The 24,432-nt window shown below is 42.7% G+C and overlaps 1 protein-coding gene across 2 annotated transcripts in view; it reads left to right on the forward strand.

Annotated features, from left to right (window-relative positions):
• LOC122925946 overlaps positions 1–24,432 on the forward strand; it is a 405,237-nt gene that overhangs the window by 333,973 nt on the left and 46,832 nt on the right. For both annotated transcript variants that reach the window (XM_044277293.1, XM_044277294.1), the window contains one exon: positions 11,450–11,519. In XM_044277293.1, the coding sequence (XP_044133228.1) occupies positions 11,450–11,519 (70 nt within the window). The remainder of the gene's footprint in view (positions 1–11,449; positions 11,520–24,432) is intronic.

The following is a 24,432-nucleotide window of genomic DNA, read 5'->3' on the forward strand; positions in this document are numbered from 1 at the left end:
CCTGGTGACGCCGCTTCCGCCTCCACATTGTCACGCCGTTGGTCCTGCGACAATGTCAGCCTCTGCCTCCTTATCCTCCACCATGTCCTCAGCCTCCACTGTAGGGACAAGTCACAGTGCCCCTCCAGCATACCACATGTGCAGGGCTCAGCGGTGTCACGCTGTTCTGCACATGGTTTGCCTTGGCGAACGGAGTCACACAGGGGAGGAAATGCTCTCTGTGATGCATCAAGAAATCGAATCCTGGCTTTCTCTGTGACAACTGAAAATCGGAACAATGCGAACCGACAACGGGAAGAACATTGTGTCGGCGCTGCATCAACAAAATCTGAGCCATGCGCTCTTCATGGTACACGTGTTCCATCTGGTTGTCAAGCGGTTCCTGAATAGTGATGAACGGCAGGGGCTATAATCGAATTTGCGATATTTCATGAATATTTGGGTAGATATTCACGAATTTGAGATTATTTTCTGGATTGCAAAAAATCAGCAATGTAATATTTGCATAATGCGCGCGAAATACAGGCATGTGTCACTTTTGCTACATTTTCCAAGCTGCTAGAAGTTTCCTGAGACCAGAGAAAATGGTTGGCACAGCAGAACATAAAAAATGGCTTAATATGCAGTTAGAGTGCTCCAATATATTCGCGATTGCGCTAATCGGCACTAATGATGCGAATATTTTGGCGCTATACTTGAAACTTCACATTTTAACAGGTCTGCATGTATGTATGGACAGCATAACCTAACACACTGCACTGCAACAGCTACACTATATCAGGATATCACCTACACTGACTATCTCCCACTAACTATTTATATTATATACACTCACCTAAAGAATTATTAGGAACACCTGTTCTATTTCTCATTAATGCGATTATCTAGTCAACCAATCACATGGCAGTTGCTTCAATGCATGTAGGGTTGTGGTCCTGGTCAAGACAATCTCCTGAACTCCAAACTGAATGTCAGAATGGGAAAGAAAGGTGATTTAGGCAATTTTGAGCGTGGCATGGTTGTTGGTGCCAGACGGGCCGGTGTGAGTATTTCACAATCTGCTCAGTTACTGGGATTTTCACGCACAACCATTTCTGGTGTGAAAAGGGAAAAACATCCAGTATGCGGCAGTCCTGTGGGTGAAAATGCCTTGTTGATGCTAGAGGTCAGAGGAGAATGGGCCGACTGATTCAAGCTGATAGAAGAGCAACGTTGACTGAAATAACCACTCGTTACAACCGAGGTATGCAGCAAAGCATTTGTGAAGCCTCAACATGCACAACCTTGAGGCGGATGGGCTACAACAGCAGAAGACCCCACCGGGTACAACTCATCTCCACCACAAATAGGAAAAAGAGGCTACAATTTGCATAAGCTCACTAAAATTGGACTGATGAAGACTGGAAAAATGGTATCTTGAACATGACAATGAGTTCACTGTACTAAAATGGCCCCCACAGTCACCAGATCTCAACCCAATAGCGCATCTTTGGGATGTGGTGGAACGGGAGCTTCGTGCCCTGGATGTGCATCCCTCAAATCTCCATCAACTGCAAGATGTTATCCTATCAATATGGGCCAACATTTCTAAAGAATGCTATCAGCACCTTGTTGAATCAATGCCACGTAGAATGTAGGCAGTTCTGAAGGCAAAAGGGGGTCCAACACCGTATTAGTATGGTGTTCCCAATAATTCTTTAGGTGAGTGTATATAAGCTATATAAGCTATCTAACTATCAATCTAATGTAGTGTGGAAACCACACTGCTGTCTCTCTCACTGTGGCTCAGAACTGCTGCTGGGGAGGTTCTTATATAGTAAGGGGTAGGCAACTTTCCTATTGGTTGCTAGGGATGTTGCTAAGCTCAGACAAAGACATTGCAGCCTTCTCATTGGCCCACAAGCAAGAAGGGAGGTTACTGAAAAAAAAATCTAGAATATTCGAAATTACAAATACATATCACTATATTCTAAATATTCGCGAATTCTCGAGTGCCGATATTTGCGATTAATATTCGTGATTCGAATATTCGTGCCCAACACTATTCCTGAAGTCTTCCACCTATCTGCAAGACATCTTAAAAATGGCCAGGAAACTTTGCATGAACTTCAGCCACTCGTACACCGCAAAACACACCCTCCTTGAGCTGAAGCGGCAGAACGGCATCCCCCAACATAGGCTGATATGCGACGTTTCCACCCGTTGGATTTACACCCTCCATATGTTGGACCGACTATACGAACAGAGAAAGGCCATCAACAATTTCTTGATGATACAAGTGGATAGGAGTACTCCATTGTGTAACTTCGATGTCAGCCAGTGGCAGCTCATGCGTGACACCTGGCACTTTGAGGATCGACAAGACTACGGAATGAACAACGTCATTCCGCTGCTTCAGGTCCTGGAACAGATGCTGGTAACAATGGCTGGTCAGGGGACAGGAGACGTGGTGCCTCGATCTCGCGGCCACATGATCCCTGTGGGGGCTGAACTGGAAGAGGAGGAGGAGGAGGGGGAGGAGGACATTGGAGCACAGGCAATGTGTAGCCAAATGGGTGTTTTTTCTACTAAGCTGACAGGACAGGAGATGCAGGAGCAGCCAGAGAAGCTACAGGGCGATGAGGAAGTTGAGAAAGAGGACCTGGACCCACCGTGGCAGTATGCAGTGGAGATGGAGGCAGGTAGTCCCTCCAAGTCACTTGCACAAATGGCACGATGCATACTCGCTTGCGTAGCGACAGCCGAATAGTCACCATTCGGCAGAGGGATGACTTCTGGCTTTCCACCTTGTTGGACCCTTGCTAACGGTCCAGAATAGGGGCCACCGAGAGGGAGGACAAAGTAAACTACTACAGAGACATCCTATGTAGTCAGTTGGCTGCTGCCTATCTGCACCATCGTCCATCCTCTCGCATGTCTGACCGGGGGGGCCCTCTGCGCTCACATTCCACTGCCATGGCTGCTGGAGAGGGGTGGGGTGGCAGGAGCAGTACCAGCTCCATCAGCAACAGCCCGAGTCTACAGTCGCTGATGACTAGCTTTCCTCACCCGCATAGTAAAGAAACTACTCAACAGCAGCAGCTAGACGTAGAGCAGGACCTGAACCAGCAGGTGGTGGCATACTTGGACAGCAGCCTGCTACCCCACATTGAAGATCCGCTGGACTACTGGGTAGCCAAACTGCATTTGTGACCGCAACTTGCAGAGTTTGCCCTGGAAAAGCTGTCCTGCCCGGCCAGTAGTGTGGCATCAGAGCGGTTGTTTAGTGCAGCGGGGGCCATAGTTACCCCAAGGAGAACTCGCCTGTTCACCCAAAATGTGGAGAGACTGACCTTTGTTAAGATGAATCAGGCATGGATCAGCCAAAATTTCCAACCACCAATTCCTGATCAGTGATGAGCGGCAGGGGCAATATTCGAATTTGCGATATTTCGCTAATATTTAGATGAATATTCGTCATATATTTGCGAATTCGAGATCTCCAGTCATTTTTTTCTTGATTGCGAAAATCGGCAATCGGAAAATTGCGATCAACACTACTCCTAAAATCAAAGATATTGCAGCCTTCTCATTGGCCCACAAGCAAGAAGCAGTGAGGGATCATGGGTACAGATGAAAAAAATCTAGAATATTCGTGAATTCTCGATGTGCCAATATTTACGATAAAACTTTGAGATTAGAATATTTGCGATCAACACTATTCCTGATGCATCAGACTAGATAATCCATGGTGCCACACCAACACTTTGATACAGGAGACTGGTTTCTTCTGACTACCTGCCTCAGCTACTACTTTGATGCTTCAACCCACTTGATGCCACACATCTGATGCCAAGTGCTCCTTATTTCACCCACCTTCGTCAGAAGTTACTGGTATTGCCACCCACCACCCCACTCTGTTACCGGGTCACTTTGTGGTCTCTGAATACTGCTGCCATATCCACACTATGTCACCTTGCCACTCTGTGGCCTCCTGATGCTGCCGCCACCTCCAAACTATGTCACCTTGCCACTCTGTGGTCTCCTCATGCTGCTGCCAGCTCCGCACTATGTCACCTTTCCACTCTGTGGTCTCCGGATGCTGCCGCCATATCCACACTATGTCACCTTGCCACTCTGTCGCCTCCTGATGCTGCTGCCACCTCCACACTATGTCACCTTGCCACTCTGTGGTCTCCTCATGCTGCTGCCATCTCCACACTATGTCACCTTGCCACTCTGTGGTCTCCTCATGCTATTGCCACCTCCAGACCCTGTAATTGGGCCACTCTGTGGTCTCTTCATGCTGCTTCCACCTCACCACTATGTCATAGGTCCACTCTGTGGACTTCTCATGCTGTTCCCCCCTCCCCACTTCACGACTGGGCCACTATTTTGCCTTTTGGCCTGGCTGACATCATGATTTATATATTTTTTTGACCTTTCTTCTGATCTGTCAGAAGGAAGATAAAATGAGACTCACAACGGATCCTGTCTGTGTAGCAGCTGTAAGGCTTGTATGGTCCCATCAGAATTGGCTTGTGATTTGGTAGCCAAAAGCAGGAGTGGGTACAAAACACAGAAGCAAATATTCCATTGACATGTCATCTCTGTTCTAGATCCACTCCTGTTTTTTTTTTAGCAATACTGATGGATTATTGAACAAATGCTGACTGAGTGAAAGCGTTTGCTAGTTTTTTGTGGGTTATTGTTCTGACGGATCAGAGGAAAGGCAAATTAATCAGTGACGTCAACACAAACTTACTGCTGGCACCCTCTCCACTCTGTCAGGGGTGCTCTACTTATAAGTGTTTAATAGAACAGGTTCTGTAGACATCTATGTGGAATCAGCTGACGAGGGTTTAAAAGAAGTGCGCTTCTTCTTGACACTAACATGGATCTGTAAGAGTTCATACTTGAGTTATTTGGTCAGTTTTGGCGAATTTAAGTATACTTTCTTATAATTTTAATCAAGTTTCGGTTCAATTTAATATTAAATATTTAATAAATTTACTAATAAAAATTACATCTTGCCTAAGACAGGAGAGAATTGTCCAGTCTTCTGTTTATTCAACGACGTGGTGTTGTGATGGAGAATGCATGCCAAGAAAACAATTCCTCTCCACCTGGAGACGAATCCTGTCAAGATTGCTGCAAGTGTGGTATTGGCTGCTCATCGACCAAGATACTTCTGGGGAAAACCTGCCTGGCACGAACAGGCCTCCGGTAGCTACAGAAAATGAGAAGACAAAGCTTCAAGATAGCTTGGAGCCCGGAAGAGTCGCGAAATTAGTCAAGATTCAAACCAACCAACCAGGCCCCGGTCTCTACGTCCGGTGAAAACATCACATGTTCCCAGTCATAATGGAAATGAAAAGGAGGACATCCTGTGGTGCACGAAGATGGAGACAGTCTTCGGATTCCCCCTGCACTATATGGACGTCTCAGAAATGAACCGCTGCTCCCGACAGCAGCTGCTTGGAAGGTCATGGAGCGTCCCGGTCATCCGGCCTCTATTTGCCCCATTGAAGGATTATTTTGAAAGTGTGTAGAAGCTACACAGGACCCTCACGCTGCAGATTTATCATGGAGACACTGGATTTTTCAATAGTACATTATTATTTAGTGTTCTAAACCCATATAAAGGCTCTATGCAGCCCGGAAATAGACGTTTTTTAATGCAATTCGTCGCAAATTAATTCGGATTGAAGCAAATTTTTATGGAAAATTCGGCTAAGTGGCCAAATCGAATTTTTGAGATATTCACTCATCTCTAATTTTGACTCTTGCAATATCTAAAATGTATTTACTAATGTGATTCTGCACAGATATTATTGAAAAATGCTCCATTTGGTGCATTTCAGCTACATAATGCCATATCAAGTTTTAGACCTATTTATGAAGAAAATGCACACAAAATATTTTTGGGGAATAATCCATTGTGCCTAGCTTGCTTGTTTTGGTTCTCCGGCATGGCAAGGGAGCATGGCTTAATATGGGGTAGTGTGTACCAAACATGTGGCACAAGGTAAGCCAACCAATAGTTGGTGTAAAGTTAGACAAAAGTGTCAAGGAGTTCACCACATTTATTATAACCGCATGAGCCATTTTAATCAGGATGAGTAAATCTGCCCCAGTGTTTGTTTGGAAGTACTACTCTATGACAAATCTAAATATAACAGTTCCTCTTTAAAATGTAAAGGGTCACTAAGTTTTAGGCCTCCGTGATCCGTGACCGTTTTTTCGGCCGTGGGTCTTCCTTGATTTTTGGAGGATCCACGGACATGAAAAATGAAAAAAAAAACTAAGTCAAGTTTGCCATTGAAATGATAGGAAAAAACGGACACGGATCACGGACGCGGATGACAATCTTGTGTGCATCCATGATTTTTCACGGACCCATTGACTTGAATGGGTCCGTGAACCGTTGGCCGTGAAAAAAATAGGACAGGTCCTATTTTTTTCACGGCCCGGAAACACGGATCACGGATGCGGCTGCCAAACGGTGCATTTTCCGATTTTTCCACGGACCCATTGAAAGTCAATGGGTCCGCGAAAAAAAACTGAAAACGGCACAACGGCCACGGATGCACATAACGGTCGTGTGCATGAGGCCTAAATAAAACTTTGATATGTCATAGAGTGCCAAGACCCCTACCGATCACTAGAACGAGGGGAGAGATGCTCTCATGTAGCATGCTTTTTCTCCTCACTGCAGGAGAGAAAGCAAGACAAAGTCAATAGAAAGTCTATGGGCCAAGTCTCCATTCCTCTCCTACAGTGAGAGAGTGTGAAGTGCTTCTCTCTCCTCATTCTAGCAATCACTGGTGGTTTCAACACTAAGACCCCACCGATCAAAACCGTTGATATGTCCTTATGACATATCAAAAATGTATCATTTATCAAACTGGTGTAAATTAGAACTGGCTAAGTTGCCCATAGCAACCAATCAGATTCCATTTTGGACAGCTCCTTTGAAAAATTCAAGGATTAATCTGATTGGTTGCTATGGGCTGACAATGCATATAAAAGCCAAAACCAAGCCATGATGATGAAATAACTGCCTGTAGAGCTCAGACACAGGATTGTGTGGAGGCAAAGATCTGGAGAAGTCAAGAAAAAATCTGCTGCACTGAACGTTCCCAACAGCACAATGACTACATAATTCTTAAATGAAAGAAGTTTGGAATAACCAGGACTCTTCTTAGAGCTGGCCACAAAAGCAAACTGGGGAGAAGGGCCTTGGTAACATAGGTAACCAAGAACCCAAAGGTTGTACATGCTAAGCTCTAAAGATCCTGTGTGCAGTTGAGAGAAACTTCCAGAAGGTCAACCATCGCTGTAGCAATCCACCGATCAGGACTTTATGGCAGAGAGGCCAGAAAGAAGCCTCTCCTCAGTAAAAGATAAATAAAAGCCTTCCTAGAGTTTGCAAAAAAGCACCTAAAGGACTATCAGACTGTGAGAAATATTCTCTGGTCTAAGAAGACCAAGATTGAACTTTTTGGACTCAATTCTAAGTGCCATGTTCATCACCAGCCCATTACTATCTCTACAGTGAAGCATTGTAGTGGCAGCATCATGCTGTGAGGGTGATTATCAGTGGCTAGGACAGGGCTGAGGGAAAGCTGATGGAGCAAAGTACAGAGATATTCTTATTAAAAACCTGATCCAGAGTCAACAAGACATTGATCCTAAGCACACAGCCAAGACAACACCGGACTGGCTTAGGGACAACTCTGTGAATGTTCTTGAGTGGCCCAGCGAGAGCCCTGACTTGAACCCAATTGAACATCTCTTCAGAGACCTGAAAATGGCTCTCCACCGATGGTCGCCTTCCAACCTGACAGAGCTTGAGAGGATCTGCAAAGAGAATGGCAGAAAATCCCCAAATCCAGGTGTGCAAACTTTGTAACGTCATACCCTAGAAGACTAGAGGATGTCATGGCTGCCAAAGGTGCATCAAATAAGTCAGTACTTTGAATACTTATGTCAATTTCAGTTTTTCCGTTTCAATATATTAGCAAAGATTTCTTACATTCTGTTTTCACTTTCTCATTATGGGTTATTTAGGGCAGAATTAAGGGGAAAACGTGAACCTTTTTACATTTTAGCATAAGGCTGCAACATAAAAAAAGGGAAAGCAGTGAAAGGGTCTGAAGACTTTCCAAATTCACTGTATGCTTTTACTAGTTGTGCTGGGGAGGACCATTTTCCATTTATACTGCGATGATCAGTCACTGTCTGCCAGTAGCTGTTCTTGTGTGAGTGGACATGTAATTTCACAGGTAGAGCAGTAAATGAGACTCATAGTGAGATTAAAGCTCATAAAAAATGGCCACGTGTTCACACTCAGTACCTTGTATTACAAGTCACCACATAATTTGGTAAATGGGCCATTAACATAATTTTGCACAGTGATCATATTTCCCTTGTAATCTCTTTTGAAACTAAATAACCTGGACACTATTTCCTCATGAGTTGGACCTCCCAATCTCTTTAGTAATATGGGCTATTCTTTGAGCTTCTTTCTAGGACCTTCTGTCTGTAAAATGTAATCCAAACTCTCCATAAAGGAGCAAATCTATTATTTTTTTGTCTACATGGTATACACTATTTTCTTTAAACCTCAGATGGGATATGCAACATGAGTGGGGCTATACAAGAGAAAAGCATAAATAGCAATATTGTAATTGCTGGAAATTCTTCCTGCAGAAGCATTTTTGACCTGCAGAGCTGCTGGAAATGTTAAATGAAATGATATTTAAGGCAGGCTGTATTCTGCCAGTGCAGAGCAGGCATAGACTGTTACTCCTAAAGAATTAGCAGATGACTACCACTTGCATAGGGAGTGCTTCCAATAACATTAAATTAGAGAATTACTATTGTAGATTACATTAGTTAACCTTATGACATAAGGCCTCATACACAAGGGAGTATTATGATTCTGTAAAACCTAGCTGTATGGAGCTGGTATACTGCACCCATAGAATTATATGGAGCCCTACTGTACCTCCATATGCCTTCAAGACATATGGAGGTGTTTTAATGCCTTGTTCCATTGAATAACATAATATGACACCATATGGAGTTACCGAACAACTCCACATAAACTACTTACTGCTTCATAATATGGAACCAGACATGCTTTGTGTGCCTTCATACAGACAATATGTACAGTGCTGATGAAATAGGACAATAATCTAGACATAATACAGAAAGTGTCTACTGAGTTCCATGTTCCTTGACAAGAAAAGACCCCAATGCCTTCCTTCCAATATGACCATATAAAGTATTGTAGATAAGGCTGGATAGATGCCTCTTAATAAATTTGGCACATCTCTGGAAGTCCATGTGCCAGAAACTGAAGTCTACACCAGCCAGCTAGAACTTATGCCACTGTATGGTGTGTAAGTTATAGTAAATCCACCTGAATGTATCATTTTTGCCCAGAGTGTGCTCTTTAAAGAGGGTATTGAGAAACTCAGTTGTGCTTAGGTAATCCAACATGAAGCACAGAGACAGGAATAAGTGTTACGTGAACTTCAACCATAAATATAACTTGATTTCAGAGTGTACATTGTGTGGTAAAGATGATAAAAAGAAGTTTTCTGATCATGGTCACATGTTGGTCTTTCAGTAATGAGAAGAGACCAGATATCCTGCCCAGGCTCCGCTTCTTTAATTATCTTAGCCACATAGGAAGAATGTTCCTTACAGTTAGAATAATTCATCTTCTTATTGTACAGAACAAATCACATGCATGTAGATCAAAGTTGCCATCAAATTTAGAAAACAGTTAATCATCATCTGTCACAGATGACACAGCCAGCCAGAGTCATATTTATTATTCTGTCATGTGTCTGGTCATTCTCATCACAGTGAATGATGTTTCCTGTTCAATATTCACTTGTGAAAGGACAGAAAAATCTAATAGCACAGGTACGAGTAACTAACACTGATATTCCATCTTTTGCCTCCATTTTAGGGAAGACTAAACAATGTACTATACACATTGAAGTCAATGGTCTGTATGCATAATGTTCAGATGTGTCAGGCCCTCCAGGGCAAAAGATGCTCTATGTAGCAGTCCTGTATGCCAACTTATAGATGAGAGTCCTGAACATGGGCTCCACTCCATTAACTCCAATTTCTTTAATTGACCATCTGAAAATGAGTTTCCTAAATAAGACCACCTACTGGTATTTAAACACAATTTGTCAAGAAGATCTCTTCAAATGTGCGTAATGCCTAAAGGTCCCCATATACATGTTGCTTGAAATGGGCTATTTCAGCAGGGCTGACTGATCATTTAATGTGTGTGGAGTGTTCTGACGTTCAGCTGATGGCATGGAAACAAGAGTCAGACATGTTGGATTTCAACATGCCCTATTCTTTTGTTGCCAAGACAGAAAAACTTCTCGTTATTAGAACAATTGCACACTTGGCCGAGCCAAGCATGCATATGTATGGGGTGGTCAGTAGGATAATCTAAGATGCATGGCCACCTTTAACCTGAAAGACTCCTCAAAAACCGTCCATTCTTAGTTTAGCACCCGAAACCATGTGGTCATTTAGAACTTTCGAACCAATACGGTTTGATTTAATGATACTAGAAGCCAAAGATAACAGCACACACTAGTCAACACTCCTAATTAAAGGAGTTGTCTAATTTTCTGATATTGATAGCCTATCTTCAGAACAGGTCATCAGTATCTGATTGGCACAGGTCCGACTTCCGGCACCTGCTCCGATCAGCAGCTTGAAGAGACTGCAGTACTTGGCAAGGCCTGTTCCTAGGCCAGTGATGCCACATTCATTGGTCACATGCCCTAGGTGCAGCTCAGTCTCATTCAAGTGAATGGACTGAGCTGCAATACAAGCACAGCCGATATCCATTGGATGGCGTTGTGCTTGGTAAGCTATGAGGAGGTGTCAATGTCTTTTCAAACAGCTGACTGGCGAAGGCGCTGAGAGTTGGACTCCTCAGCATAGGTTATCAAAATTAAAAACCTGGAAAACCCCTTTAAAAACTTATTAAATATGAGTAGGAATACATTGTTAACTTGAAAATTCATTTTTAAATGAATAAAAGTAATGAGACCTTCAACATAATCATATTTGTCATATTTCTATGGACTTGTATCACTTTTCAAATTCAGAGTGCTATATAAAAAAGTACGGTAAATTTCTATATATGAAAGCGCAATTTTTTCAAATCTCACTGGATGGTACAAACATCTGATACTATATCTTGTACATATACTTGTAATGGTACAGAAGTATGGCTGTTATCGCATAGAGAAGTTTGTATTAAGTTATAGAGAAGACTGAATTGTGTTTCACAAGTGTAGATCTACAGAACCTTATCATGGCTGAAAATGTACTTTGTCTGTGTACTTGCATGAGTTTATATTGGAATATTCAACATATATTTAAATATTAAAATTTTTCACTCAATGTTTTTCAGTTCTTTCATGAGATCATTGATTGATCATATGGACTTCAAGGCCTTGGAGCTGAAAATGTATAAGGCTAAGGTAAGAATCCATTGACCTCATCACCAGTGAGTTCGGAACAGCAGTACACTAAACTATAGCACTATCATTTTCAGACTCTCACACTCCTTGGTGGTCAGTTTGTCTGGCGTGGAAGGCCATGAACTACAACTCTGTAATAAAAACTCAGTCTGTTGTTTCTCTGAGACCTTTAAATATAAGACCTAAACAATCAGCTCCAGTGTCAAATAATATGGAAACACTAATTGCCCTATAATAAAAATTAAAAGTATTCAGGTAGATAAAATCTAACCATACTCATTAGATAACCATCAGTCTATACTCTAGCACTTTTTTGTTCTACAGCTGTCTTCCCTGACCTCCCCATAAACTTGCACACTAAAAGCTCTTTACACAAGCTGACACAGCAGGCAATTATCAGGAATGAACTGTTCATTCCCAATTATTGCTTTCTTGTCGTAGAAGGTGAGAGTTGCATTTACATGCACTGATTACCTCCCTAGTATAGAGACAAGCTTGTAGCTATTGCTCATCCCCATACACATTTGTTGTTTTCGAACAGCAGAAACGATGATTTAAGTGACCGCACCAGCAATGTTTTCGCCAGATGAAAGCCGCACCTTGCCGCTATCTTCGGTTCTTAGCTGTAGTCATATGACCATGTCCATGCAGCTCTCTTATTTTCTGTGATGTTATGTCCATGGGCATGTCAAAGCAGAAACATAGGCAGTGATAGGTGAGTGTCTATGTAACTATCTGGGTGGTAGGGAGCTATGAAGTAGCTGGGTGGGAGGGGCTATAAACTAGCTGAGCATTGTTAGGGGTGGGGCTGGAGCTGTGGTAGAGAAAGGAGAAGTGCATCATGGGTTTGGTTGGATACAGAACAGGAAGTTGTATATACAGGATGGAAACAAACCAGAGTGATTAGGTTACATAAAGAAAACTGGTCAGGAGAGTCTAAATAAAATAAAAAAGCATGGGGAAGATGTACATGAGATAAGCAACTACATGAGCAGATCTGTTAAAAATAGTATTCCCAGAAAACCCCTTTAAGCCACATGCTTATTTTAATAGAAAGGAGCTTATTTGCCAGACAACAGCAGCAATCTATCTCCAACCAGAAGAAAGGATCGGACATATCGACAAGCCTCATCTTTCTTTTCCCAGTATTTGCAGCCTATAATGTGCATGGTCATCCCAAAACTCCCACTATAATAAAGGGATGGCATAGCTTGTGATAACCTCTTAACATGCATTCAGCATCCTCTTTTATAGCTTTCTGTTTGCACCAAGGCCTTTCTGCATCAGGAAAGTTTTACTAGCATTGTAAATACCATTTATATAAACTGATTAATATGTGATATTTATGAGTGAAGCATCTTTACTAGATTCATTTAGTTAAAGTCAGCTTGACAATAATGCTCCAGCCTAAGCAATTTGCAATGAATGTACTAAGAAAAGAATAGTAAGTACTGTAGCTGATATTCTGCCTCTGGAGCGCCTGTAAGACCATCATGGCATGGAGCTGATGAGGGCAACGGGCAGTGCTGTCTAATATTATGCATGCTGTTCACTAGCATATGCTTTTTGTCCTGGATTCATGCTGCATGTCACAAAGAGAAGGATGCTTGGCAGCCTTTAAACAGCTTTTTTTTTGTGTGAGTATGTGTACTTTGTTGGGGGAAGGGTTCGGGGATGGGAGAGTAGACAAAGACAGCATTTAAACTGATTTCCTTGGGGAGTTTTTGAAAGGCAAATTTGATTGTTTAAATTAAATTTGAGTCCCTGCCTAAAATCTTTACCTTGTTTTATTCTGCAAGTATATTAGTTTGCAGATTCTTTTTAATTTAGTGTTTTTGTTTTTATTGTGTGAATGCTAAAGTTTCTTTAGACTTTTAAAGTCTTACAGGGGTACTTACTTACAGGGGTCTCATTTGAGAGTGGATTAAGCAAATATCAACAGTACAATTACTTAGAGGCATATACAGTATATCATATATATGCATCCTATCATTTCAGTGTAAAATAAATGTCTGACTTGGAGTAGCTTTAAATATTATATGAGGGAATTCCATTATGAGCAAATTCTCTAATAGGACATTATCACAATTGCTCCCTTTACAAGAGGGAGAGATCCAATAATAACCCTGTAGGGAATTGAATGTAGTCCTGCCGGGGCTGCCATTCGATAAGCATTATGTATTTTATTCTGTGATTGATAACTATTCTGTATGTCTACTATATTGATCTAGTTATTATTATTATTATTATTATTTTTTACAAAAGTATGATTGTGTTGAGATGCTTGAGCGGAGCAAGCAAGCAAATCGTTAATAGTGTTCTAGAACACCATATTTTTCATTGTATGGACGCCAGAAAACGGACATAAATGTATTAATAATCTATACTGTAGCATGTCTGTAATGTGCATGGGGAGCAGAAAATAGATTGTGGAACCAGTCTAGTTTTTCATTGGGCCACATGGTCCCACCTGCAGAGTGCATGCTCCCTTCTCTGCAGCATTATTTTTTGTTTTATCCCTGACTGTGACATAATGTGCACATTAGGTGTGTATGTGACATCATTTAATTTTTAATTTCCTGTGAGGTCACAACTTCATGCTGACCTTTTTGTGTGTGTTATTTCTGTGCTATGGTGTGCATCTCTATACTGTGACATCACTGTGTGCGCCATCCCTGTACTGTGACATCACTGTGTGTACTATCCATGTACTGTGAGATCACTGAGTGTACTATCCTTGAACTGTGAGATCACCATGTGTATTATTTCTGTACTGTGACATCACTGTGTGTACCATCCCCTTAATGTGAGATTACTACATGTATTATTTCTGTACTGTGACATTATTATGTGCATTATCCCGGTTATGTGAGATCACCATGTATGTTATTTATGTTCTGTGACATCACAGTGTGTACAATCCCTGTACTGTGAGATCACCACATATATCATTTATGTACTATGAGATCACCAAGTGTATTTTACTGTACTGTGACATAGAAACATAGAAACATAGAATGTGTCGGCAGATAAGAACCATTTGGCCCATCTAGTCTGCCCAATATACTGAATACTATGGATAGCCCCTGGCCCTATCTTATATGAAGGATGGCCTTATGCCTATCCCATGCATGCTTAAACTCCTCCACTGTATTTGCAGCTACCACTTCTGCAGGAAGGCTATTCCATGCATCCACTACTCTCTCAGTAAAGTAATACTTCCTGATATTACTTTTAAACCTTTGCCCCTCTAATTTAAAGCTATGCCCTCTTGTAGCAGTTTTTCTTCTTTTAAATATTCTCTCCTCTTTTACCTTGTTGAATCCCTTTATGTATTTAAAAGTTTCTATCATATCCCCTCTGTCTCGTCTTTCTTCCAAGCTATACATGGTAAGGTCCTTTAATCTTTCCTGGTAAGTTTTTTCCTGCAATCCATGTACCAGTTTAGTAGCTCTTCTCTGAACTCTCTCCAAAGTATCAATATCCTTCTGGAGATATGGTCTCCAGTACTGAGCACAATACTCCAAATGAGGTCTCACTAGTGCTCTGTAGAGCGGCATGAGCGCCTCCCTCTTTCTACTGGTAATGCCTCTCCCTATACACCCAAGCATTCTGCTAGCATTTCCTGCTGCTCTATGACATTGTCTGCCTACCTTTAAGTCTTCTGAAATAATGAGATACTGAGGTTAGGACTGTATCACTGATTTTATAATCTGCTCTTGGGTTTTTACATCCCAGGTGCATTATCTTGCACTTATCAACATTAAATTTTAGTTGCCAGATTTTTGACCATTCCTCTAGTTTTCCTAAGTCCTTTTCCATTTGGTGTATCCCTCCAGGAACATCAACCATGTTACAAATCTTTGTGTCATCAGCAAAAAGACACACCTTACCATTAAGGCCTTCTGCAATTTCGCTGATAAAGATATTAAACAATATGGGTCCCAGGACAGATCCCTGAGGTACCCCACTGGTAACAAGACCTTGGTCTGAATATACTCCATTGACTACAACCCTCTGTTGCCTGTCCCTCGGCCACTGCCTAATCCATTCAACAATATGGGAGTCCAAGCCCAAAGACTGCAATTTATTGATAAGCCTTCTATGTGGGACAGTATCAAAAGCCTTACTAAAGTCTAGATAAGCGATGTCTACTGCACCTCCTCCATCTATTATTTTAGTCACCCAATCAAAAAAATCAATAAGATTAGTTTGACATGATCTCCCTGAAGTAAACCCATGCTGTTTTTCATCTTTCAATCCATGGGATTTTAGATGTTCCACAATCCTCTCCTTAAGTATGGTTTCCATTAATTTCCCCACTATTGATGTCAGGCTTACTGGCCTATAGTTGCCCGATTCCTCCCTACTACCTTTCTTGTGAATGGGCACAACATTTGCTAATTTCCAATCTTCTGGGACGACTCCTGTTGCCAGTGATTGGTTAAATAAATCTGTTAATGGTTTTGCTTGTTCACCGCTGAGCTCTTTTAATAGCTTTGGGTGTATCCCATCAGGCCCCTGTGACTTATTTGTATTAATTTTAGACAGTTGACTTAGAACCTCTTCCTCTGTAAAGACACATGCATCAAAAGATTCATTAGTCTTCTTTCCTTCTTTCTTGTTTTGTGTGGTGTGACTCAGTCACTGTACTTATAGTAAACCACACTGACTGGTGATCACTAGATCCCAAGCTTTCCCCTACAGTAATATCAGATACCAAATTCCCATTTGTGAATACTAAATTTAAAATGGCCTCCTTCCGGGTTGGCTCCTCTACTACTTGCTGTAGAGATAATCCCAGTAGGGAATTTAGAATATCTGTACTCCTGGCAGAACTAGCTATTTTGGTTTTCCAGTTTACATCTGGAAGATTGAAGTCTCCCATAATGATAACTTCCCCCTTCAATGTCATTTTAGCTGTTTCCTCAACTAGTAGATCATCTAATTCTTTGACTTGGCTAGGTGGTCTATATATCACACCTACACGAGTTACCTTATGATTATCAAGCTGCAAGGTAACCCAAACTGACTCTAAATTGTTCTCGCTAACTTGTATCAAATTAGATTTTATGCTATCTTTCACATACAGGGCCACCCCTCCCCCTTCTTGCCTTCTCGGTCTTTCCTGTATAGAGAGAACCCTGGTATTGTTATATCCCAGTCATTACTCCCCTTGACATCACTGAGTGTACTTTCCCTGTACTTTGAGATCACCATGTGTATTATTTCTGTACTGTGACGTCACAGTGTGTACTATCCCTGTACTGTGAGATCACCATGTGTATTATTTCTGTACTGTGACATCACAGTGTGTACTATCCCTGTACTGTGAGATCACCATGTGTATATTTCTGTACTGTGACATCACAGTGTGTACTATCCCTGTACTGTGAGATCACATGTGTATATTTCTGTACTGTGACATCACAGTGTGTACTATCCCTGTACTGTGAGATCACCATGTGTATATTTCTGTACTGTGACATCACAGTGTGTACTATCCCTGTACTGTGAGATCACCATGTGTATATTTATGTACTGTGACATCACAGTGTGTACTATCCCTGTACTGTGAGATCACCATGTGTATTATTGCTGTACTGTGACATCACAGTGTGTACTATCCCTGTACTGTGAGATCACCATGTGTATTATTTCTGTACTGTGACATCACAGTGTGTACTATCCCTGTACTGTGCAATCACCATGTGTACTATTTCTGTACCTTGACATCACAGTGTGTACTATCCCTGTACTGTGAGATCACCATGTGTAATATCTCTGTACTGTGACATTACTCTGTGCACTATCCCTATGAATTACGGAGACCAAAACAATCAGAAGCCTTTCATGTTTTGATCTTGCTGCTGACAGCTACAATTTATGGTACTAACACACTGCCATTCATTAAATGACACATAGCATTAGAACAGGTACATAAATATCTTGTGTGTAAAAACGTAGCTTCAAAGTTGTAAAAAAATCTGAAGGGTTATACATCATACAATATAGCTTATAGATTATTATCACTGTCTCTTCAGTCTCCAGATCTGGAAGAGACAACATTTATCTTCACACTTGTTTATTAAACCCGGATTTTATTAATATATGTGTGGTGCTTATAATATTAATAATCATTTTGATTGACATTTAGAATAAACTCCTATATGTGATAACTCAGCCTTATATGTATCTTATATTGTGGAACATACTTCTCATCCTTCTGACATCTCAGATAGTTATGTATCTATAGAACTGTGCTCCACTAAAACAACTGCTGTGCAGCTTAAATGGAGATCATGAAGCACGGAAGTGAAGACTATAATGCTGACAGGTGCTGTCCAAGTCTTGTATACAGTCATTACCATTTTAATAAGACTGTAATAGACACACTGATAACTCAATGGGGTGCAAGGATCTCAATTTAACTGGCAGTACCACATGAATGTCCTACAATTTTCCCCCTTTGTTTTCTTCTTTTATGTTGCTGAATTGCAAAAATTACAGCTCGTCGATTCCCGTTTCCTTGAACTGTAGACTTAATTTGTTGCCCAACCACAGCAAAAGAATGTCAGCCAAGAAGCAACTTTTTTACAACTACTATTTGTCTGGTGTGACTACAATTAGCCAGGTCCCCCATTAAGAAAACTTTTTCTTAAGCACCACGCTCAGAGCTTCTGTGCTGAATACAACACAGGAAAAGCGAATACAACAAAAAATACATGAAACAGGCTTCTGAATAATTTTAGTTTTCCACTAATTTTGTTCTTCATAGGCATTCATATTGGGTATAATCAAGAAAATGATTATTTAAAGTAAAATTTCAGTTTACATCCATCTGAAAAGGATCCTGCTACAGGAAAGATATCTTTAACTTAGGGTTTAATAGATGCCTTGAGAATACAAACCCATGCATGCCCCTCCCAAACGCGTTTTTGCACTTAAGTGGGACCATGTGGTCACATTCAAGGAACTTAAAGCGGTTTTCTAGAACTTAAATATTGCTGACCTATTCTTAAAATAGTTCATCAATATCTGATCAATGGGGTCCAAATCCCAGCAACCTCACTGATCAGCTGTTTGAAGGGGCCATGGAGCTTGGATGAGTGCTGCAACCACTTTATAGTGTACCAAACACAATACATTGTATAGTGACTGTGCATGGTATCGCATATGGTTGTTGGGCACTGTCACAGGCCGAGGAAGGGGCCTCAGTGCTGCCTCCAATACCATGGCCCCTTCCAACAGCTGATTGGGGGTTGAATTGAACCCCTATTATTTAGATATTGAGTACCTCTTCTGAGGATAGCCATCCATTTTTAAGCCCTTAAAAACACCTTTAAATATATTCGCTGTTGTGTAGGTGGTCATGTGGTCCTGATCTCCTTATTCGGGTTGATCCAAATTTAGAATGGTCGGGTTAAGAGCTTTGTCCATCAAGCAAGTGAAAATGGACTTTCAGTGGCTCATCAACAGCTATTATTAATATGATTAGAGCATTGACAGACCACACAATATCATAAATAGCATTTGCATTGGATCTGAGAGCAACAGCTAGCCTGCTTATTGACAGTTTCCAAATAGCAGCAATACACAACATAGAGTAAAAAAGTAAATTAATGAAACTCATGAATAAGATAATAGTTATTCAACTCAATAAGTAGATTTTTCGCTCTAAATGGAAACTCTGGTTTGAGTTTTTTTAGTCACATATTTATATTGAAAGCCACTATAAAGACTTATATTGCAGTATTCCAGTATAGGGTACTTGCAAATCTTTCTTGTATAATATTCTAATATATTGCAACACAGTATACATCTGTATGGATCAGGCAGGTTAATAATCCTGACTCTGCCACTATAGGAAGCTAGGAGTTGGACTTAAGTCTTCCCCTAATTCAGTCAGTTAGTGAGTAGTGTGTTAGCTGAGGAAGTGACAAAAGCCACATGTGTTCACCCCCCAAAGGGCGAGGCTTGCATCTCAGAGAATCACTGTTTCTGAGAGATCCACAAGGAGAAAACTATCTCTACTTCACAGTACTCCAGATAAAGAGAGAAAGGAAGAACTAGAAGGTCCAGAATCTGCAAAGCTGAGCAGTGGAGTCAGTCAGTAAGGTCTTTGCTATTTAAGGCTTTACTGTAGTGAGAGGAACATTTCTAAGACACCCTTCTACACTTTGACATGGTCTGGACCACTTAATCCTGTATCCCTCACCTGGGAATTACAGACAAGTTTGCAAGTACCTTATTGCCAGGCTTAGATTCTGAAGGGAGAAAGACTTCGGAAAGATAGAGAGGAGGATTACTACAACACCCAACCTTGCTTATATACTGTGGGGTTTCGCTCTGGTAGATAGATTAAGCGGACGCAGTACAGAGGCAAAAGACAAGTTCTTAACGCAAAACTTCAGTGTTTTAGTCACACTTGAGGCAAATGCACAAAACAATGCATAACTTTTTTAGTGTTTACTTCACACACAATGGAAAGTACATATTGGTGTTACTTCACACAAATTGGAAAGTTCATATAAGACAAGTCACCTTGATGTCAGTTCTGCCTCCAGCTGTCCACTGAAGGCTTTAGGGGGCCTGTTTCCTCGGCCCATGGGTCTCAGCCCTCCAACCTTGCACCAACCCTCAGATCCCAACACAGAGATTCTGCTGCTGAGCCCAGCTGCCTATTTAAGGACAGCCAGGTGCTGCGAAAAACCTGCAACGGCAATTAAAATCCAGTCCGATATTTGAACCCACCTGGCTGCAAATCAGCCCAGCAGCACACGCTAGGAGGAAAATACCTGTTTTCCTAAATCATTCCCCTCACTGTGTCACATTCCACCCCCTTTGTTCAACCCTGAGGTGGTGAACACTCGCCAGACAATGTACTCGGGACAGGGCATCCGCGTTTCCCTGCAACCAGCCTGCCCTGTGTTCCACTGTAAATTTAAAGTTCTGTAGGGAAAGGAACTATCTGGTGACCCGAGTATTTTTTGTCTTTAGCTTGGCTCATCCACTTGAGAGGGGAGTGGTCGGTTACCAGGCGGAATTTTTTCCCCAACAAATAATAACGGAGAGACTCGAGTGCCCACTTGATAGCCAGGCACTCTCTTTCCACAATACTGTACCTGGTCTCGGCTGGGGCGAGCTTACGGCTGAGGAAGACAACGGGATGCTCCTCCCCATTGATTTCCTGAGACAGTACAGCACCGAGGCCTACTTCGTAGGCATCGGTCTGTACTATGAATTCCTTTTTGAAGTCGGGCGTCACCAAAACCGGGGACCCGCACAGGACCGACTTCAAAGCGGAGAAAACCCCTTCCGCCTGATCATCCCAGCAAACCATCACCGACCTGAGTCCCTTCAAGAGCCTTGTCAATGGCGCGGCCACCGTAGCAAATTGGGGGACAAACCTCATGTAATAGCCCACCATTCCCCAGAACGACTTTACTTGCCTAGTAGTGACAGGTCAGGGCGAATTCCGTATCGCCTCTATTTTGTTCACTTGGGGTTTGATGACGCCGCGCCCAATGACATACCCCAGGTATTTAGTCTCCTCTAACCCTATTGCACATTTTTTGGGGGTTAGCGGTTAGTCCAGCCTTCCGAAGGGAGTCCACTATGGCCTGAACTTTGGGTAGGTGACTTTCCCAGTCGGTACTGTGGATGACAATTGCTGACAGGAGAGGCTGTCAGCAATTTTTTACTGTGGCAGCCATCTCTCTTGCATCAGACAGAGGGGCCGGTACCGCTTCTCCTAGAAAACCTGGCCGTGGACTGTATTCTGTACAGGTTTCCCTATCTTTCCATGGTTTGAGTAAATTCATATGGTAAACCGGCCTCACCGCCCAGGCTGGTGTACCTTTACAATTTTCTCGAGTACCTCGTAGGTCCCCTGCCACCTAGCCAGGAACTTACTGTCCACGTTCGACACCAGAACAAAAACCCGATTACCTGGGTTAAAAATCTGGACCCGAGCCTGCCGATAATAGACCCGACTCTAGGCTTGCTGAGCTGCCTCCATATGCTCCCTAACAAGAGGCAACACTGTCTCTATCTGATCTTGCATCTTGGTAACGTACTCAATGACACTTTTTTATGGGGTGGGTTGTTGCTCCCACACCTCTTTGGCTATGTCCAACAGGCCACGAGGATGTCTGCCGTATAGCAGTTTGAAGGGCGAGAACCCAGTAGAGGCCTGGGGCACCTCTTGCACTGCAAACATAAGATAGGGCAGAAGGAGGTCCCAGTCCTTCCCATCCTTAGACACCACTCTTTTTAACATGTTTTTCAATGTTTGGTTAAACCTTTCTACTAGGCCGTCAGTTTGCGGATGATAAACGGACGTCCGTAGCTGTTTGATGTGCAGCAACTTACAGAGTTCCCTCATGACCTTGGACATAAAAGGGGTCCCCTGGTCAGTCAGAACCTCTTTAGGTAGCCCCACTCGGGAAAACATCTCCATTAACTCTTTAGCTCTAAGTTTGGCCAATGTATGTCGCAGTGGCACCGCCTCCGGATACCGATTGGCATAATCTAGGACGACCAAGATGTGTTGGTGTCCTCTAGCAGACTTCGGTACTGGACCTATGAGGCCCATAGCGATTCGCTCAAACGGTACCTCGATGATCGGAAGAGGTACTAAGGGACTGCGGAAAAGGTGCTGGGGCTAATTGTTTGGCAGGTCGGCAAGACTTGCAAAACTCGTCTCCCTCTCTAAACACACTGGGCCAGTAAAACCGTTGTAATATCCGGTCCTGTGTTTTCTGCATTCCCAGATGACCCCCGAGAACCTGTTGGTGGGCTAACTCTAACACGAGTTTGCGATAAGCCTGGGGCACCACGAACTGTTCAATATGTTCACCCCGCAGCTGGTTTACCCGATACATCATATTCTGATGAACCGCAAAACGGGAAAACATCAACTTGGCCCCAGGTTGTTGTGGTTCACCATCAATTATTACCACATTCTCCCAGGCACAGGATAGGGTTGGGTCCCGGTGTTGTGCTGTACCGAAATTTTCCCCAGAGACATTAAGGTCTGCCAACTCAGGACCCGGTGGCAAGTCCTCCACGTCTCCCACCATTGCACTTAGCGGGGTTGGCTCCCCCTCTTCCACCGAAGTGGCGGTCACCCCTACTGCTGGCCATTCAGCCTCAGGTTCACAGGGTTCTGGCCTACTTCCTGAACAAGGCCAATCTCCTGGGTTTACCCCTGACTCATGGGTATCAGTAACTCTCACAACTGGCCAAGTCTCTCCCTATTATGAGTTCGTAGTGCGATTTCCACCTCGTGGGTCCACCTGCCAGCCCCCCGTGGTGGGGTAGTCTTTTAAGTCTCCATATTATGCAAAAGACTGCGCAGCTCCTAAATCCACTATGGAAGTATCAGTATTTGAAGGCACACTGACAGCCTATTTTCGATACAATTGATCACTGGATAAACAATGGGACTTTCTCTCCAGTTGAGCTTCTTGTCTCCTAAATATTATCAAGACAACCCAACACAGTGAAGTACCGCAAGGGTTCTTATAATCACGCTTTTTTTTATTGTACTTACAAAGTTTAAAACAAATGAATGCATATAAAATCAAACGGTGTGTCTTTTTCTCCACCTGCCATGCACGGGATACGTTCAACCTAGAGTGAGAAGCCTGAATCTGTGAATTCTTCTCTTCACAGATTCAAGCTTCTCACCCTGGGTTGGACGCATCATGGAGCGCTCCATGTTGCTCGTTCCCATGGTGATGGGCGTGGGCGATGCCCCGCACCATGCGTCATCCACCTCCTGGATGTACGCAACATGGTGCGTGGGCGCGTTCAGCGTCTGTGATGCGGGCCTCCTAATCATGCCGTGCATGCGTCTTCTATTAACTTAAGGTGCATTCTTTGATATATATACCCCAACATATACCAGTATACTTTACCCTCCTGACAAAGCCAGTGGGTTGGCGAAACACGCGTCGAGGTAGCAGTAGTGCCGGGAGCCCCGGGCCTTTTGTCCACCATGGGTAATTTATACTGACTATTGTGTTCATGACTACCATTCATCTTTATGTTACCTGATTCCTGCGTCCAGTCTTGGTGTTATATGCAGCTGATGTTTATTTAATTCAGACATGGGCATTCTTCCCTTGAGCTGTGAGGTTAGAGGCAGTAGTCATGACAGATGCAGTAGTAGGGACAGAGGCAGTAGTGATGACAGTCAGCAGTGATAATAGAAGCAATTATGACGATAGAGGCAGTAATAGTATCAGAGGCAATAGTTATGACAGGCAGTAGTGATGTCAGAGGCAGTTGTAATGACAAAGGCAGAAGTGATATCAGAGACAGTAGTGATGTCAGAGGTAGTTGTGATGACAGAGGCAGATGTGATGACAAAGGCAATTGTGACATCAGAGGCAGTAGTGATGTCAGAGGCAGTAGTGATGTCAGAGGTGGTTGTGATGACGGAGGCAGAAGGGATGACAAAGGTAGTTGTGAGGTTAGAGGCAGTAGTCATGACAGATGCAGTAGTAGAGACAGAGGCAGTAGTAATGGTAGTAAGCAGTGATAATAGAAGCAATTATGATGATAGAGGCAGTAATGGTATCAGAGGCAGTAGTTATGACAGACAGTAGTGATGGCAGAGGCAGTTGTAATGACAGATGCAGTAGTGATGACAGAGGTAGTAGTGATGACAGAGGCAGTAGTGAGGTCAGAGACAGTACTAATGACAGATGCAGTAGTGATGACAGAGGTAGTAGTGAGGTCAGAGGCAGTGGTGATGTCAGAGACAGTCCTAATGACAGATGCAGTAGTGATGACAAAGGCAGTAGTGAGGTCAGAGACAGTCCTAATGACAGATGCAGTAGTGATGACAGAGGCAGTAGTGAGGTCAGAGACAGTCCTAATGACAGATGCAGTAGTGATGACA

This window comes from Bufo gargarizans, chromosome 2, assembly GCF_014858855.1.
Source record: "Bufo gargarizans isolate SCDJY-AF-19 chromosome 2, ASM1485885v1, whole genome shotgun sequence".
Taxonomy (NCBI): domain Eukaryota; kingdom Metazoa; phylum Chordata; class Amphibia; order Anura; family Bufonidae; genus Bufo; species Bufo gargarizans.